The following is a 17,756-nucleotide window of genomic DNA, read 5'->3' on the forward strand; positions in this document are numbered from 1 at the left end:
TATTTTTACCATGAGTATGATACTATGACTCTTGTTCTGCCCATTTGATTGAAGAAAGTGATAAATGTCAATATTACTGGAACCTCACCATTCTTTCTAAGAGCTGCTGTGTATTTGTTCCTGTGTGGATCAGTGCAGCTCCTCTTTGCCTCCCTTTGTTCCCATTTTTTTAGGTATTTAATGCAGCAGAGTTATGCCAAACTCTGCCCACTCTCCTCCTTCCCTCTTTTTTTAATCTTGATGGGTGTGTGTGTGTGTGTAGGTGTGGGTGCGCGCGCGTGTGTGTGTGTGTGTGTGCTCCTTTTTAGCTAAAAATGCATGTTCAGTCTTTACTCGCCATTCACACCTTGTATTGTGTAACCAAGCACCTTTAATGAATTGATCACAATAAGAAAGAGCTAATTAAGTGATTCAGCTGGTGTGTGTGTGGACATTCGACTTTTGAGAAAGACGAGGGCTGAGAGAAGAATAGCAGGATGAAGCTGGAATTTGGGATTGAAGGTGTTTCATGCCTTCAGGGGAAACTGTCTCTCCTCTTCATTCAGTGATAATCTCTTTTTCTCCCCTGGCATCCTCTTTAAAGTTGTCTCTTCAAAGCTGGTCAGACAATGGACCCTCATATCATCACAGAGATGGAGCAAAGTTAACTGCTAAACAATAGGGAGATGCTGCTGCTGCTGCTGCTGCTGCTGCTGCTGCTGCTGCTGCTGCTGCTTATCCTTGCAGGATCGTGGTCCTCTTTTTTTTTTTAACTACTATTTTTTTAATTAATATGTTATATTTGCCATACATATTCTCAATACCATAAGACAATTTTACTGTACTATAACATTCTAATATAATTCCATGTTTACTCTGAATTATATTAAGTCATTTAATGGCAGATAATGACATATTATCTATTTTTAAGAACCAAGTTCAGTTTCTAATGCTGATTGAAATGAGTCAGTCACTGACAAGCATGAGGTGACAGTGGGAAGGAAAATCTTCTTCTACTACGGATATATATGTGGATATATATGTAGGAGCAATATGAAAAAAGAAACATTTCCTCACTGCCATTCAGTGTCACTCAAAATAGTCTGACATGTATGTAAATAAATTGTAATAACAGTCATGAATTTTAAGTGTTTACGTTGCAACATTTTTGCTGAAAGTATCAAATTAGGATTCTGAGTTAAGTATTGCTTTGCTTAAATGGTTAAGTTAGAAATATCCCAACTGAGTTTTAAAATATTTTAATCTATGTTGTTGTTTTTTAATTGTATTTATTATATAAAACATACCATTGCTTATTGTATAGTTTTGATGAACCACACTTATTTTACTGCTCACAGTATTCAAAGCTGGAGTTTGATATAGTCCCTATTAAAGTAGTTTTTAAATTTTTATATTCTATTGCAGCTGATTGTTTTTAGGGTGTTAAACCAGTCGTGTTGAAACTTGTCTCCAAGCTTGGCATCTTCAAACCTGCCCTCAACACATATCAGCTTTCACAAACTTCTTTCTTTAGTTGTTAAAATGTTTTAGCCCCTTTTGTGAGTTCAAGCAATATGGTAATCAGGTCAGGGGGAAATATATGGGAAAAACTACAGCTGGGTTTGGTTATAACACAATATCCTGAGCTCTGGACAACTCTGAGGGGCTGAATACGAATGAACACCACATCATTCAAATTATTTGTAAAAATAAAGCTGCTGTTGCACTACGTTGTGTTTGCCCATAAATTCCCAATAAAATATACTGAAGTTTGTGGTTTTGATGTATCAAAATGTGAAAAGGGGCCACATGGTTACTCTGACCCTGCAAGCCAAGAAGAGGAAATATGGAGGCTACATGGACTGTAATATCAAAACAGAGACAACATATGAGCCCATCTGTGTTTATGGGGTGTTGTAAAAGAAAGAAAGGGACAAAAGGGACAGGAGGGACAAACTTAAACTTAACAGCCTGTCACATAAATGCAGCCTCCCCCTCACTCTGCAGACAAACTCTTCACACATGCATGAAAATCCAGACCTAACTTCCAATTTTCTAACGTTTGTCTTGTTTTATCATTAAGTTATTCTCCATTAGCCCATATCTCTGCTACAAACATTTTAGCTGGGTTTTTTTGTTTGGTTGTTTTTTTTTTTTTTTTTTAGTTTTTGCAAGATTTATTTCCTGTAGCTACGTCTAGCAAGCATGTGTGTGCGTGTGTGTGTTCTTGCCTCCTTTTCAAGTGTTTGGTGTGTGTTTTATGGAACCGTCTCCTGGACAGTAGCCCGGTTTTCACAGGCTTCCCTTTAAAAGGCGCTGCCAATGACAGGAAGGGCTCCTCCTCCTCCTCCTCCTCCTCCTCCTCCTGCCAGGGCAGGAAGGCAGGAGGAGTACAGAGGGGGGAAGAGGGTTATTAGTGAAGGTCGAGCTCGGGGAGGAAGGCAGAGGGGAAGGGGTGCCTCTGGTATTGAACTTAGAACAGCTGATGAAAGGGATTGTATCTCAGATATGTCCCTTCTCCTCCCTGCTGTAATTACCTACTCAGCATCTTTGAGGTCGAGACACTCGCAAGGTTTTCTATCAGCGAACAGTGACACATCCATTTGGAAACGACAATTTGAGTTTTTATGAAAGACTCTGAGGTCATTTTCTATAGATCACCTTTTCAAATAGACTTTGTGCACTTTTTTTGGAGCGCTGCATTTCTGTTTAACATTTCTCCCAGTGTATCGTCACCACGTTTGTTGTTGTTGCACTCCAGATCAAATGGAAAGAAATCACATGACCCACGCATCCATACATCACACACACACACATACACACGAGTGTGCACGCCCACACATGAACGCACATCCTACTGTGCACTGCTGAACATTTTGTGGCTTGTTTGACAGAAGCTGAATTTATTACCAGAATAAATGTTTTAGAGATTTAAGATTTGCATTTTAAAGCAATTTTGATTTTCTTTTACCATGAATAAATTTTAATACAATTATCAATGAGTGATTAACACTGTTCTTAATATTTATTGCGATCAATGGTAACGGATGTATAAAAAGCTTTTTTCATTGCTTTCTACAGGAAAAGTAAAGGTTCGATTTTAGTACATTTGTTCAAAGGGGGAAAATCCAGCATTAAGAAAGAAATAGCAAATAGCAACATGCACAAGCAGCCTTGCTAGTGACCAACAAGTTGACATGTCACAAGGTTTGAGGAAGCAGACCGGGATCCAGGTTTTTCTACAGACTGCTGAGTTTATTTTCTGTTAAAATATTTCTTGTTTTTGCATCTTTTACTATGCGACTAATTTTGGTTTAATCTTCCTTAACTGTGCATTAAGGGTAAAGCAAGTCTGCTCAAGTTCTGACTCTAACCTTCCTCTAACCAGATGTGAACAGGTAGGACCATGTCCAGAACCAGGTCCGTTCGGGCCGGGCCAGAAGAACACCTTTAGGATCAGCTCCCTCCGTGTGTTTCTGGGCTCCATGTTCTGCACTCTCACAATCTAAACTCCTGAAAACTTTATGTCATCATAATGTGTCAGTCAGGTATTTGGTCTCACATATTTGTCAGAGCGCAAAGACACGTTGGGTTTTTCACACTGAAATATCAGAACTGTTACTCACCCTGGAGCCAAATGGACAAATAACTCCAGGAGAATGTGAAGGTGTGTCTGCAGGGCACAGTGATTCATGTTTGACTTTCAATTGAAATATTTGACTACAGAGAAATCACAAAACCCTGTTTGCTCAAGAGCACCGAAGTATAAGCAGTGAAGTTTTGCTAGTGTTGAGTAAATTCAGTTGTCTTGATTTTCTCGCCAGTACCTATAAAGCATCACTTTCTTTCAATGTTCCTGTTATAGCAACACTTCAGAGCCTCTGGTAGAGAAACAGACCCACAGCATCACAGACTCTCTGCCCTGCTTAACAATGGGCATGAGGAACTTCTGTTTTACACCTGCCCTACCTGCAGTGTTAGTTTCTGAAAAGCTCAATTTATCTAATGAGTGCGCCAAGTTCAGTAGCACTCTGCTAACTCCATATGCTTATATTTGTGATGGTAGGACAGAAAACAGTTTCATGCAGGCAGCATCTAAAGGTTGCTATGGAGACTTGGTGAAATACCAAGTTGGAATATTTTTATCTTAATTATCATCCAGCTAACGATGCATAGCAGCATAATGAATGCCACTTTGCGTTCAGACTGTACTTGTAGTCAAGGTTTTAGGCCTGTAGCTCTTTACTTGTTGCCATTTTCTGAGCTATGAAGATCAGCACAACCAGGTTGGCTTTAAGGAATTACTTGTTCGCCTCTCTTTGTCATTTTGAAGAGTGACTCAGAGAAATAGGTCTCTGTTTCACGTCGTAAGGAGGAAAAGAAGTAAAGACTAAAAATTAAAAGACACTTTATGTTCTGCAGAATAGTACAAGTTGGAACTTTTTTTTGGAGATTAAACTTTTTAAATCAACGCATAAAAGGATATTTTTCCTTTGCAGACTTTGTAAAGGACTAATGTCTTGATTTGGCTGTGACTCTCTGTCCTGTGAGCTGATAAGGAAGGTGTCTCCTTTCCGAGGGGCCTCTGTTGTCTAAACAGGGATGTGCTGATCCGACAACAACCACTGAGGAAACGGCAGAGGAAAGAGATAGATGCGTGGAAGTGAAGTGAAGGAATGTTGCGCAGTGTTTATTACATGTTTTAGTTGCAGCTATGAGTAAATGAAGCTTAGACAGAAAAATATGTTGCATGACAGATAAGATTTATAGTTTTGTTGCATAAAAAAACTCTTTGTGGGAGTTGGCTGACGGAGGGGATTCACACGAGTCCCGTTGTCTCCTCTGTGCTGACTGATGGAGTGACACACTGAGGGGTGAGCTGTAGGTTAGGAAGAGAGGCGTATTTTTTTGTTTTCAAGGCTGAGCTCAGTTCAGGGTGATGACAGCTGCTGACAGTTCTTGGCTCCTCGCCATTTTTCTCCACACCAGGTAAAATCCCCCCTCCTCTCTCTCTCTCTCTCTCTCTCACTCTCTTTTCTCGCCACGCTCAGACAGTGTCAGTCGTTCGCTCTCCACTGGCGCCATATGCAGCTTCTCCGTTTCAATAGGAGCTGTTTTTTCCACTGGATTTCGCAGGACACCGTCGGTGTTACTATATAAACAGAAACCAGTGATCAGGTTACAGTGCATCCCACCTGCTGCCGCTCCTCCGCACATAAAACCATTTACACCAAGCTAAGCCTGAGACATGACACAACCCGAGAGGATTTTCCTTGTCGTCCGACAAGAAACCTGATCCGACGACTAAAAACCTTTTCAGAGGATGCAGACCTTTTTAATGGTTCATTTGATAATAATTTAATGTGCAGGTCCAAATTATTTAAACTTGAAGTGGTACAAACTAAAATACAGATGATAAATTGTCTGATATGGTGAAAACTCAAAAATGGTTGCTTTTTGGAAACTTTGAGTCACATCAGAAATGAATGCCGTGCTTATAAAAAGAAATGCTTTCCATTTCTTTCATTCCCATACAATCTTTTCTATATTATACTTCTTTTTATGTTTTGTTTAGTTTTGTTTTATAGATACTCTCTGGCCCTGGTCCAAAACAAACCATTTCCAATGTTTTTGCCTGCGTCGAAACTTGCCCTGTTTTTCTCTGTAAATATATTTTTAGATTTTCTGTTAACTTGAAAATCACACCAGATGTCAGAAGCAACCCAAGGAATCCACTCATACAAAATATACAAAATAAAAATAAAAATCAAAGCCAATTGGTCTCCGTGGGTATCAAGCTGGAATACAAGTATTAAACACACAAATCATAAATGTATGCTCTTGTAGAGGGCTGCACAGTGGCGCAGTTGGTAGAGCTGTTGCCTTGCAGCAAGAAGGTTCTGGGTTCGATTCCCGGCCCGGGGATCTTTCTGCATGGAGTTTGCATGTTCTCCCTGTGCATGGTGGGTTCTCTCCGGGTTCTCCGACTTCCTCCCACAGTCATGACTGTCAGGTTAATTGGTTTCTCTAAATTCTCCCTAGGTGTGAGTGTGTGTGTGAATGGTTGTTTGTCCTGTATGTTTCTGTGTTGCCCTGCGACAGACTGGCGACTTGTCCAGGGTGAACCCGCCTCTCGCCCGGAACGTTAGCTGGGGATTGGCACCAGCAACCCTCCTGACCCCATTAGGGACAAAGGGTGAATAGAAAATGGATGGATGGATGGATGGATGGATGGATGCTCTTGTATGAGCTCAGGTGTGAGTTTGACCCAGGCCTTAAAATCCTGAACTCCTCTTATGCTCTCTAATCTACCGTTCTTTCCGTAAATGTTCTGTTACCAGTCAGACTATGGGCTGTGCTGTTCCAGCAGTCGGCTGTGTGTTTGGGATGTTTGTCCTGCTTGACGATCCACACTTGTTAAATCTTCAGATTCTTACCAGAAGTAAGTTCTGCAGTTCTATGAAGTCTGAGATTATAATCTGCTGTAAAACAGCTCACCCCGAGATGCTCCCTCCTGCAAACTTCACCTTGGTTCCGGGGTGATAATTTTGGGCAGAAAAATTCTGATTTCAAACATGATCTGTGAAAAGGCATCCACCGAGTTCACCTTTGACCTGATCTGACCAGACTTGAGCAAATCTACTGTGGTAAACTTCACAACCTTCACTGAACAACATGTTTTTTCTTCAGCAATGGAGTTTAACGCACATAGAGGCCATTGTGGCTGACTGCATTACTTTGTTTTCAGGGTGAAGAACCGGACCTGCTGTGTCCAGAAGTTTCTCTTCTGTCTCTTTGTGTCTGCACTTTGGCTTTTGGACCTCTAAGCTGATTATTTCTTTTGACCCAGAAAGCATCAGCATCTGATTCTGGTGGTTGCTACTTCTGGATTACGACTCCAATGGGAATTACCGTAACACTCAGACATTTAAAGATGCTGTTAAAATAATTTCAACTAGCACCTTTTTTGAACCTGTCAGACTTTTTTGAAGGTTTCACCAGACTGTGATTGATTTGGTCATGGGAGAAGCATGGCTATTTCACATAGAGCTGGTTTTTTTGGCTTTCTATGCCTTTTTTGCACCTATTTTTCTTCATGTGTTCAATATTTAATACCTGTGTCATCCCAAGTTTTTTACCCGTGTTTTCATGTTAGGAGCAATTTGGCTCGATTTCTTTGAATGTGTGTATTAGCTACATTATTAAAAGCACCTGGAAGCTTTGAAATTGTTGTTATGAAAACTTGGAAACCCCAATGTGCCGTTTCTTCTCTAAAAGCAAACGTTGCAGATTTCTGTTTGTCACAGCTCCTGTTGCTCTGACTGCAGTTATGAACAGGTTTAAGCTAACAGTGGTTAACGCAATAGATCACAGTTTCACCTAAAAGTAATATTCACAATAAGCAAATTAAATTATTAAGAATGGAAGAAAATACTTGTGGGGGATTTATTGTTATTAAAGGAATTGTTAGATTTGCTTATTTTCTTAAAATTAATTATTTGAAAAAGCAAGATTCCCCCCACTGCATAAATTTACTCTAATTAAAGATGCTATTTTCTTTTTTCTGTGTATATATATTTTTGTCTAATATCATGCAGCTCCATTTATTTTTAGCCATTTCGCTCGTCTACTGCGGTACCATTCAGTGTGCAGGATGCTGCGTCTTTTATCAGAATCCACATGTTGCCATATCTCACAGCATAGCTTGAAATGAACTCATTGCACTGCTCTTCACCGCACACAGTATTTAATCAGGAGATTTTTATTTATTTTATTTTTTTCAGCTTTTTGCTTTGCAGAGCACACCAGATGAGTCAAAATGTAAACATTTAATCCAGACAGGACCGTATGGTCTGCACCTGTGGTTCTTAAATACGGAAGAAATTATTAAATAACATGTCCTCAAATTCAAACGTTGCTGGAGGAGCTTAAAATACGCATTTAACTGATATAAATTAATCCTGACAGTAATGTTTGTAAAGGTCTCTTTGAGACGTAAAACCAACAGAAAATTCCTAAATTATGCAGATGTGTCTCAGAGAGATGAATAGCTGCTAATGAGCTGTAATCCTGGTTGGTGTGTTTTGGTTTCCTGTTGCAGAAGAAGAATCCCGGAGAGGGGAGCTTTCGTCCCAGAGACTCATGTGCAAACTTGCAGATTTCTTTGTCAAAATCAGTTGGAGGCTTACAAAATACCTCCAGCCATCAATTTAAAAACAATTTACTAAGTTACAGGGATTATTTTTCACAGATAGCAGGTTTGTTGTGGAAAGCAGCGGCCGTGTTGAAAGCTTTCTGACTTCTTGGTCCGCCTAATACTCAGATATATTCGACATCCAACAGTGTTCAACGGGGAATGAGTTGTTAAATTGCATTAGTTCCTGCCAGGCTGGTGTTGATTTGTCCATTTTTTAAAATATTTGCACTCATTGGGGAAGTTTATAGGAGGCTGTTGATCATTAGCAGTGGCCTTCGAAGTCAAGGTCAAAGTTAAATAGTCAAGGTTTTATTTAACCTCCCTTCCACTGAGAAGTTTCTGTCCTCAGGCTCACCTCCTGCTTTCCCTTTCTCTCTCTTTTCATTTTTCCCCTCTCTGTTTTTATTAGATAATTCCTTTGTCCCTCTCTGGGTTTGAAACCTTACCACTCTTGTTAATGACGAGCTGGGGGTTCAGGCTGGGGTTGCTGCCGTGGGGTGAGGGCCACATTTGGTTCAGTCCTGTGCTGTCCATTGAAGGTGACAGGAGGGGCTGTGACTTTGGGGTATTTGACCCCCAGATTCTTTATTTTTACTAGGAAGTGTACCAAGGATGGAGCTGTAGATGTGAATAGCGGCCCAAGGTGACTGGATCCCAATAAAGAGGCCGTCACCCTGGCCGAGGCCCCCTTCCCATCCGAGACACAACCTTTATTGGGCTGGTTATGAGCCTGGGCAACTATTAAACCCCGTCCAGCCTGCACTGAGGAATTTAGGGCCAGGAAACAGAGGGGTGGGGGCAGGCGTGGGCTCAGAGAGGTGAAGTTGGGGTGACTGAAGGTGAAAGTTGAAAGGCACATTTGATCGGAGATTTCGTGGTAGATTTCCAATCCCAGATTTCTGAAGTTCGGACCTGCTCATGCTCATTTTAATCGATTCCTCTTTTGCTTTTGACGTTCACGTATTTCAACAATAAGATGTTTGAAGCATTACAAAAAAATTACTACTTAAAAACAGCCCAGGCTTACATAGAAGTTGAATTTTGGAGAGCTGACACTGTTACACAGCTCTGCAGATAAACGTTATTTTGCTAATATTTAAGTGAAGACAAAAATGATTAAAGAGTTGACCTTTTAAACTCTCTTCAGCAACTTTTATCATCAATCTTTATCATGATCAGCACAGTAATCTCTGCAGTAAGCTAGCATTTCTATCTTTAAACAGTAGTCGTGAAATCAATCTCCAACTGTAACATTTTCAAAAACACGTCAGTATTTCCTAACCAAGGCTGTTTCGTGCTCTTTTATTTTGTCCTGCTGCATTGCAAAATAAAGTTTTTTAAAATAATTAAATAGCAACTTTACAATAATACTCTCAGCTTCAGCACTCAAGTTGTCTTTCCTCTCATAGTAATTCCTGCAAAGTAATTTAAAAGTGTGCATCACTGATGCTAAAAAAATATCATACTGAGTTATCTTCCCTCACTAGCAGCACAGAGGAGTGATATTATTTGCTGTTTGGAAAAAAAAAAGTTATTTTAATTTCCATTCAGCCAATAACAGTCAAGCATAAAATGATCTTTTCTGGTCTCATTGCGACTCTGTTCTCTAAATAGATACTTGGATCGCTGCAGTTTTTCCTCAGGTTTTCTGCTGCATTGTCATTTAAGTGCAAGAAGCCACAGCTGGATGAACTTTACTACAACCATTAAACATTGTTTGTCTTGAAGCTTTTTCACCAGTGGAAGGCCTTTGCCAAAAAATATGCTGTTCTACAGTGTGAAATTTTCCTTAGCGAGACAGTGCGAGGGGACGGAGGGAGACAGCGAGGTCTCGTAAATATCCCGCCTCTGTTTGTTCACATGGGGCTTCGGGGAGACGAGCAGGTCCGGTTGGATGGAGTTTCCAAATGAAATAAGAGAAAAGAAAAGGAAAACAAAGCATATGGGTGTGCACACAAACACACACGTGCAAAATTTTTACATTTGAGTCAAAAAGTCAGCAGAGGTGTCCCACCGCCCCTCCTGCTTTCCAATAAATGGTGAAGCCAATCAAAGCTCAGCTGCCAATCAGCATTTTATCAGCAGGGCCATCTGGCCATCAGCTAATTGTGTCTCTTTTAAGTCCCTGTCAATCAGCAGAGCCCCCCGCCCTCCTCCCTTTTCTCTTAAAAATGTCTGCTTTTGAGCTTGTTCCCTTCTGGCTCCACAGGGTGGCCCGAGGAAGGATGGGGGTTGTTTGTTGACCACTCTCTCCTAATCAGCTGCTGCATTTGCTTTCATCATTATTTCAAAGACTTGTAGGATTAATGCAAACAAGATGCATTCTTATAATAAGTGACCTTTCTTCCCCTCTTTTTTTTTTTTTTTTTTTATTTTCTTGCCCTGCAGCGGTGGAGACGCAGAGCACCAGTTCAGAGGAGATGGTGCCCAGCTCCCCTTCCCCTCCTCCTCCTCCGCGGGTCTACAAGCCGTGCTTTGTGTGCCAGGACAAGTCATCTGGTTATCACTACGGAGTGAGCTCCTGTGAGGGCTGCAAGGTAAATGAAGCCAGAGGTACATGCAGAGTTTACAGGACATGTGTAAAAAAGAAAAAAGAAGAAGAAGAAGAAGAAGAAGAGGAAGAAAAAGAAGAAGAAGAAGCTGAACAGCTGAGGTCAGTTTAAAAGAAACCCAGAGTGGGAACCTGATGCTCTCCGAGAGCCAAACAGATGTGTGAAGAGTGCAGCTGTGTGTTTGCTGCTGCCCCCTGGTGTGTACTCACTGCCACTGCACAGGCACGCAGCATAATCTGGTAGTTTGGTGTTTCCCATCTAGTTTTAAAAACCAAATAAATGTGAAGTTGTCATTTAAATTTCAACTTTAAAATATTTCAGACTACTTACATAAAAATTAAGCCCAATGGCATTTAAATGTTAACAAAAACAGATTGCAGCTGTTTAAAAATGTTTGAAATCCTAAAAACATGATCTCTCTAATAATTTATTTGCAGCATGTACATATGCAAGAGCTTTGTTTAGGGTTTCTTGTCATAAACCAACTCAAAGTAGTGTCTCAAAGTTCAGAGAAAGGAAAAGCAAGACGGGAATTTATATGTAGGCCTATCTCTTTTCACTCATAACCAGAATAAAAATCCAGAAGTTCACTCGTGGAAATTAAACTGAACAGATTAATGGGAAGAAAACCTGTTAGGATGCATACAATCCTAAAACTGGTGGGAAGGTTCATTTTTAGCATATTCCTGTGTTAGAATGGCCCAGTCAAAGTCCAAACCTATCTCTAATTTGACTAGGAGAAGTTGACTTAGAGATTGATGTTCACAAACCAGTTTCAAGATAGAATTGGCAAAAATGTTTGTCTCTAAAAGCAGGAAGAGACGTAAACTAAAAGTAGTTGATGATTCAACAAAGTATTTAATCAGGGTGGCCAAATAAAAATGCACACCGCACTTTTCAGGTTTGTAATATTTACTTCATCTTCATAATTGTGGACTATGCGTCAGTCTATCACGTTAAAATTCAATCAAATACATTGAGGTTGCAACATGACAAAATCTGAAGGGGTACCAATACTTTGAAAGACACGGTAACTGGATTATATTCTACCTTTATTATTAGCTAAAGTGGAAACATTTTGAGAGCTGTCCTGTTTCTATCTGTCCCGGAAACTTAGAACAAGGGGATAAATCAGAGTCTTTTCTGCTTTTTTAGGGATTTTTCCGCCGCAGTATCCAGAAGAACATGGTATACACCTGCCACCGAGACAAGAACTGTCAGATTAACAAAGTGACCCGGAACCGCTGCCAATACTGTCGTTTGCAGAAGTGCTTTGAGGTCGGCATGTCCAAAGAAGGTCTGTGGGCTGGAAAACAACTCTTCCTGATAATTAATTTATATCTAACCTTTTCAAGCTGACTTAGACTTAGGTTTAATTGAAAACTTATTTAAAACTTTATTAGGAGGGCCAATAAGTGTGGAGTGGGCCTGCGAGTTGTTGTGATCCCAAATTTGCAACATCATAGCTGAACACCCTGTAGTAACCGGATTTTCTTCAACCTTCAGCCGTGCGCAACGACAGGAACAAGAAGAAGAAGGACGTGAAGGAGGAGGTGGTGCTGCCCGAGAACTACGAGCTCAGCGGAGAACTGGAGGAGCTTGTGAACAAAGTCAGCAAAGCTCACCAAGAGACATTCCCGTCTCTGTGCCAGCTGGGAAAATACACCACAGTGAGTTTTTGACTTCCACGCACGACGGAGTGTCCGCATCACTCAGCGCCGAGTCTAGCTGCTCTCCAGGAAAAACAAACCACAGTGCCGACTCTGCGCAGACAAAAAGTGTCCCTGTTTCTCTCTCCCAGAACTCCAGCGCTGACCACAGAGTGCAGCTGGACCTGGGCCTGTGGGATAAGTTCAGTGAGCTTTCCACTAAGTGCATTATAAAGATTGTGGAGTTTGCCAAGCGACTACCAGGCTTCACTACGCTCACCATCGCTGACCAGATCACCCTCCTCAAATCTGCATGCCTGGACATCCTGGTATTAGCCCTCTCCTGCTTAACACACCCTCCACCTTCCCAAGGCTTTCTCATTCATCACGCTGCTTCACTAGTTGAGACAAAGCAAATATTAGTTTTTTTTAATAAACTGTCAAGTTTTTTCCCCCTGTGTTCTGTAATGTTTTTCCTTCCCTTGCGCAGATGCTGAGGATATGCACCCGCTACACTCCAGAGCAGGACACAATGACGTTCTCAGATGGCCTGACTCTCAACAGGACCCAGATGCACAACGCCGGCTTCGGGCCGCTCACAGACCTGGTGTTTGCCTTCGCCGGTCAGCTCCTGCCTCTGGAGATGGACGACACAGAGACGGGGCTCCTGAGTGCTATCTGTCTCATTTGTGGAGGTAAATTTGGTGAGCCGGCTGGTTCACTGAGTCTTTAAAGTGTCTCATTTTGCTTTTGTCTTCTTGTCAGCTGTTTGTGAGGTTAATATTGTTTCCTCTTTGCCCCTCACCAGACCGCATGGACTTGGAAGAGCCGGAGAAGGTCGACAAACTCCAGGAGCCGCTGCTGGAGGCTCTAAAGATCTACACTCGCCGCAGACGCCCGAACAAGCCTCACATGTTCCCTCGCATGCTGATGAAAGTCACAGACCTGCGAGGAATCAGCACCAAAGGTTAGGGAATTATTTGTTTTTTATTATAAAACTTCGGGAGTATTTTTCAGTTGATCAAAACGTAAGTCTTCCTCTCCCGGTTGTAATCTTAAAGAGGACATATTATGAAAAATCCCTCATTTTTATGTTTTCATACTTCCATTTGGGTTTCTAGTGCTTCGAAAAACAGCCAAAGTAGCAGCGCCAGCGAAGCCCAGCTGAGTTTGGTCACCTGGTTTTACTGCTGTGCAATGGCTGCTGGAAGAGACAAAGATTTTGTAGTTGACTTACCATCCAGAAACCACTTGTTTCATTCTTGTTGGTTGTGCAGGAAGCGCCACGTCTGCTTTTCAAAGATGTGCGGTTGTATAATTTCACATCTGTTTGTAGGCATATTTATAAACGAATTTAAACGTTGAGTTGGGGGCGTGGCCAGCAGCAGCTTATTTTGATTTAAAGTAACAAGATGCCCTGAGACATCTCATTCTGAAAGGAGCTCAAAACAGGCAGAACTGACTAGACAATCTCATTGACTAAAAATTTTGTCCAGAAAATGTAATGAACATGTTTCGTATATTTCTTAGACCTATCCTAACCTATTCAAGGAAACATAATAGGTCTCTTTTATGAGGTTTCACTATATTGTATCCCTTAATATGTACACAGAAGATGTCTGCACAGTTTTGTCACTCATGGTTGGGACTTTGGGTTGCAAAGTAACTAAAATGGATCGTTTGCAGTCTTTCCTTAACATATTCAAGTTAAGCTGTGCTCTGCATTCAGCTCCAGCCGCCTTCCCCATCAACTCTTTTCAGATTTCCTCTCCCACTGAATGCAAATGCATGCCACACTTTTCAGGTGTTTTTTGTAAGCATCTTCTTTTAGCTTCACTCTGTGTAAAATGTCTAAAAATCCAAATAAAATTGAAGTTTGTACGTTTTCAAAGCACCGTGTGCATCTGCACAGCTTAGGCCTGCTTGTTTCCTCTGAAAGGAGAGCAATTTGTTTTGACGTGGAGCCTCTCTCCTCGCCCGCAGGTGCAGAGCGAGCCATCACCCTCAAGACGGAGATCCCGGGCCCCATGCCGCCTCTGATCAGGGAGATGCTGGAGAACCCGGACGCCTTCGAGGACAGCAGCGACTCCAGCGACAGCGCCTCGGCCCCTCCCCCGGCCATCCAGGCCATCAAGCAGGAGGAGAAGTCCACGTACGAGTCGGCCTTCGAAGAGGAAGAGGAGGAGGAAGAGGACGACTACTGGGACGAGGAGAGGGAGTGGGGGGCGGACAGCGACGGCGAGCCGTGGGGGGAGGCGGCACAGAAGAAGGCCGTGGCGGGAAAGACGCAGTGAGAGAGGAAGGCCGCTTCCTGTCTGAGAGACCGCTGAGCCGCACAGAGCGACACCACCTCACAGATTTAGGCTCGTTAATGACATTATGATAAACTGTACATACTGACTTCAAGGAAACTGTTTTCAATTCAGAATAGGAAGCAACTAAACAAAGAGAAAAAGCACTACATTTCAGTGGATGAATGAGGGCACCATTAAAATATCGACGTGACTTTGCAAAAAAATAAAAATAAAAATTCCTGAGTTCAACACAGAGCAGCAAGGATTGCTGGAGGAAGAAAAGGAGCTCCTCTTCTGTCTCTTAAGGGCTATGCTTTGTCTAAAGTGGTTGATTGCAGCAGCTGAGCTCTACATGGTGTTCATGTGCCACGAATGTCTTCTCAGAATTACTTCTCAGAGATTATGCAACTTATTTCTTTCTGTGTACGTCCTTTTCCTGAGCATGTTACCTTTACGTCTGTTTGCCTCTTCTTTTGTTTGGTCGATTTTTTACTCTCATTCGACTCGATGCGTGTGAAGTTTGAACTTTAACCCTTTTAATTTCTGCTTTATTGGACAAAAGCATTTAAAAGTGCGATAGAGAGACAAGAGAGTCATGAGCAGGACTCAAACTCAGAAAAATCGCAATACGTTTTCTGTCTTGAAACTATTTGAGAGGATGATAGGAAAGCTGGTGTTTTAACTCTGGTGCCAAATAGGAAAAAAAAATGCAAACACAAGACATATCTCTCATCCTTTTTATAAATCTATTTTAATATTTCTGACCCCCCATCAAAATCTCTAAATCTTCAGAGGGGTCATCTTTCACTCTCAGGTTGATTCTGTCTCACCTTTCCGTGTAACCGTTTCTGCAAAACTAAAAAATCCCAGTCACATAAAGTCAAGAAAGAACTTGTGATATTGCAAGTAAAGATATTTAAGCAGATATTAAATTAAATATATATACTCAGGAGGGTGGGTGTGTGTGTGGGGGGGTGAGGGAGTGCGTGTAGGTGTGTGTGTACCATTTTCAACAATTCAAGCTCGAAAGCGCAGATGGGCTAAAGAAACAAACATTTAAAAATAATGCCAAAAATAGTAGCTTTCCATATGTACACAAATTCCATGTTTAAAGCCACATTTATAAAATATTAAAAATACATTTAATAGATGAAACTCTCAAAATGATGCATTTTAAATTGAATATGTTGTATCATCGGTTTATGCTGAACACACTGGATGCATGCAGAGCCGGTCCAAAGTTGTCCAAAGCGGGTTTTGATCTGGAGAGCCATCACTGGCCTGCTTAAACTTATTAATCCATAAATTAATAAACTAATAAAGCTACATTTTAAATATAGAGGACTTTCATTTTAAATTTGATGTCCAGAAGCCTTTGGAGAAAATTTAAAAGCAGGTTGATTGTTGATAAATATGTCATTTTGAAATCCACTCAGGATTGGGAAAGTCAACAGTTTTGGGTTGTTCGTCTAAAATATTTTAAAAGATATAAAATATCAATTAGTACTTCTGACAATTTGCATCTAAGTAAACCAGTACCGCACACATTAGGTTGTACAAACTATCATGTGTTACTTTAGTGTTTAATGTATAAAATAGAGAAAAATGCATTGTATTAATAGTCGTTAGGTGATCCCACAGATTATCCGACCTGCGACTGGAGCGTCTTCAACTTTGGGGTCAAATCGTTCCAAAGTTTGACATCAGAGACGAATAAAATATCCCAGGAGTTTGCCTATACCTTGGGCCGGCTCTGGTTACAAGTTAGAAAACATTACTGAAGAGGTTATTTAGAGTTAAAAGCCTCATCTCAAAGATGAATTAATTGGAACGATTGTTAATTGATCAAAAATGATCATCCAGCATCAGCAGTAAACGGGTGTCCTGCTGAAGCACAAGGTGATATTTTAGTGAAATAAAATATTACAGTTCTTTGCAAATAGAATAAAAACTGATCAAATGAAAGACTTGTGTTGAGAACCAAAAGTATTGAGGTTTTCCATATTAAAAACAAAGTATTAATAATCAGATTAAAAGTCATCAAAAAGGCAAAACTGAAGTTGTCAGGATTTTCATTAAGGTGTGTTTCTGCTTGTTGGATCTAAACGTTGCTCTCTCTCTCTCTCTCTCTCTCTCTCTCTCTCTCTCTCTCACACACACACACACACACACATTGTAACATAGTAATTGCATAGCACCAGTCAAAATTACACTTCTCATGATCTTTTCAGATCGTATAATGTTTATTAATTTCAATGTAAATGCTTTGTTTCTGATGTTAATTATCTTGAATTTGAGCCGGTGCAATAAATTAACCACAGAGGTTGTCGCCAAACTCTCAAGCCAGCAATTTTATAAGCATAGATATGTAACAATAAAAGACCAAAGACAGATAAGTCACTTTGTGTTGGGCAAGATTGTACTCTATTTTTAAATAATGAAGCTGGATAAATCTCATCTCTCCTGCATTTTGTTGTTGCTGATAAATGTCTTTAATATTTTATTCCAGGCATGTTCAGGGAGCGACGTTCATCTTGTGTCTTCTTATATCTGAGAAACCAAATTAGCTTTCACGTCTCTGACTATTGCACACAGCTACAAAACAAATTCAAAAACTGTGTTGAAATGCTCTGGTTACATTTCCACGAGAGGCTGAAACTATGTTTGCTTTTTTATGCTTACTATTAAATGTTTTATGATATTTCCTGTATTTTGATAAAAGCATTTTTTTTGTTCTCAGACATTATTGTGTCCAGTTGTCTCAACTTTTTTTTCTTCCAACAAACATTTACAGACATGGAGACCATTCGTGGGAACCACTGGAAAAGATGCTTAAAACTTGATCTCATTTTATTTAACATAATCTCACCCTAAAATAATAATTTGAGGACATTTTTACGTAGGTTAAAAATTGCTGCTTGTATCTAGCTGTTGATTTCTATTAACTCAATTAAAATAAACAAATGGATTATTTGAGGGATATTAGCAGGATACTGATTCAAAACAGGTCACCTAATTAACAGAAATTATTCCAGACACTAAATCAACTTTCTCCCATGACCATCTCAGTATCCAGACCTGAATC

General features: G+C 40.6%; 1 protein-coding gene across 3 annotated transcripts in view; it reads left to right on the forward strand.

The window, feature by feature from the left end:
* Window positions 1-17,379, forward strand: part of LOC122834493 (retinoic acid receptor gamma-A-like) — a 48,157-nt gene extending 30,778 nt beyond the window's left edge. For 2 of the 3 annotated variants that reach the window (XM_044122984.1, XM_044122982.1), the window contains 7 exons: window positions 10,565-10,713; window positions 11,884-12,025; window positions 12,235-12,398; window positions 12,530-12,706; window positions 12,868-13,072; window positions 13,186-13,344; window positions 14,361-17,379. In XM_044122984.1, coding sequence (XP_043978919.1) covers window positions 10,565-10,713; window positions 11,884-12,025; window positions 12,235-12,398; window positions 12,530-12,706; window positions 12,868-13,072; window positions 13,186-13,344; window positions 14,361-14,671 — 1,307 coding nt within the window. In that variant the 3' untranslated portion in view covers window positions 14,672-17,379. Of the gene's footprint in view, window positions 1-10,564; window positions 10,714-11,883; window positions 12,026-12,234; window positions 12,399-12,529; window positions 12,707-12,867; window positions 13,073-13,185; window positions 13,350-14,360 lie in introns of those variants that run through there. The other variant, XM_044122985.1, reaches the window with a different exon arrangement.
* The last annotated feature ends 377 nt before the right edge of the window (window positions 17,380-17,756 follow it).

This window comes from Gambusia affinis, linkage group LG07 (genome assembly GCF_019740435.1).
Source record: "Gambusia affinis linkage group LG07, SWU_Gaff_1.0, whole genome shotgun sequence".
NCBI classification, from domain to species: domain Eukaryota; kingdom Metazoa; phylum Chordata; class Actinopteri; order Cyprinodontiformes; family Poeciliidae; genus Gambusia; species Gambusia affinis.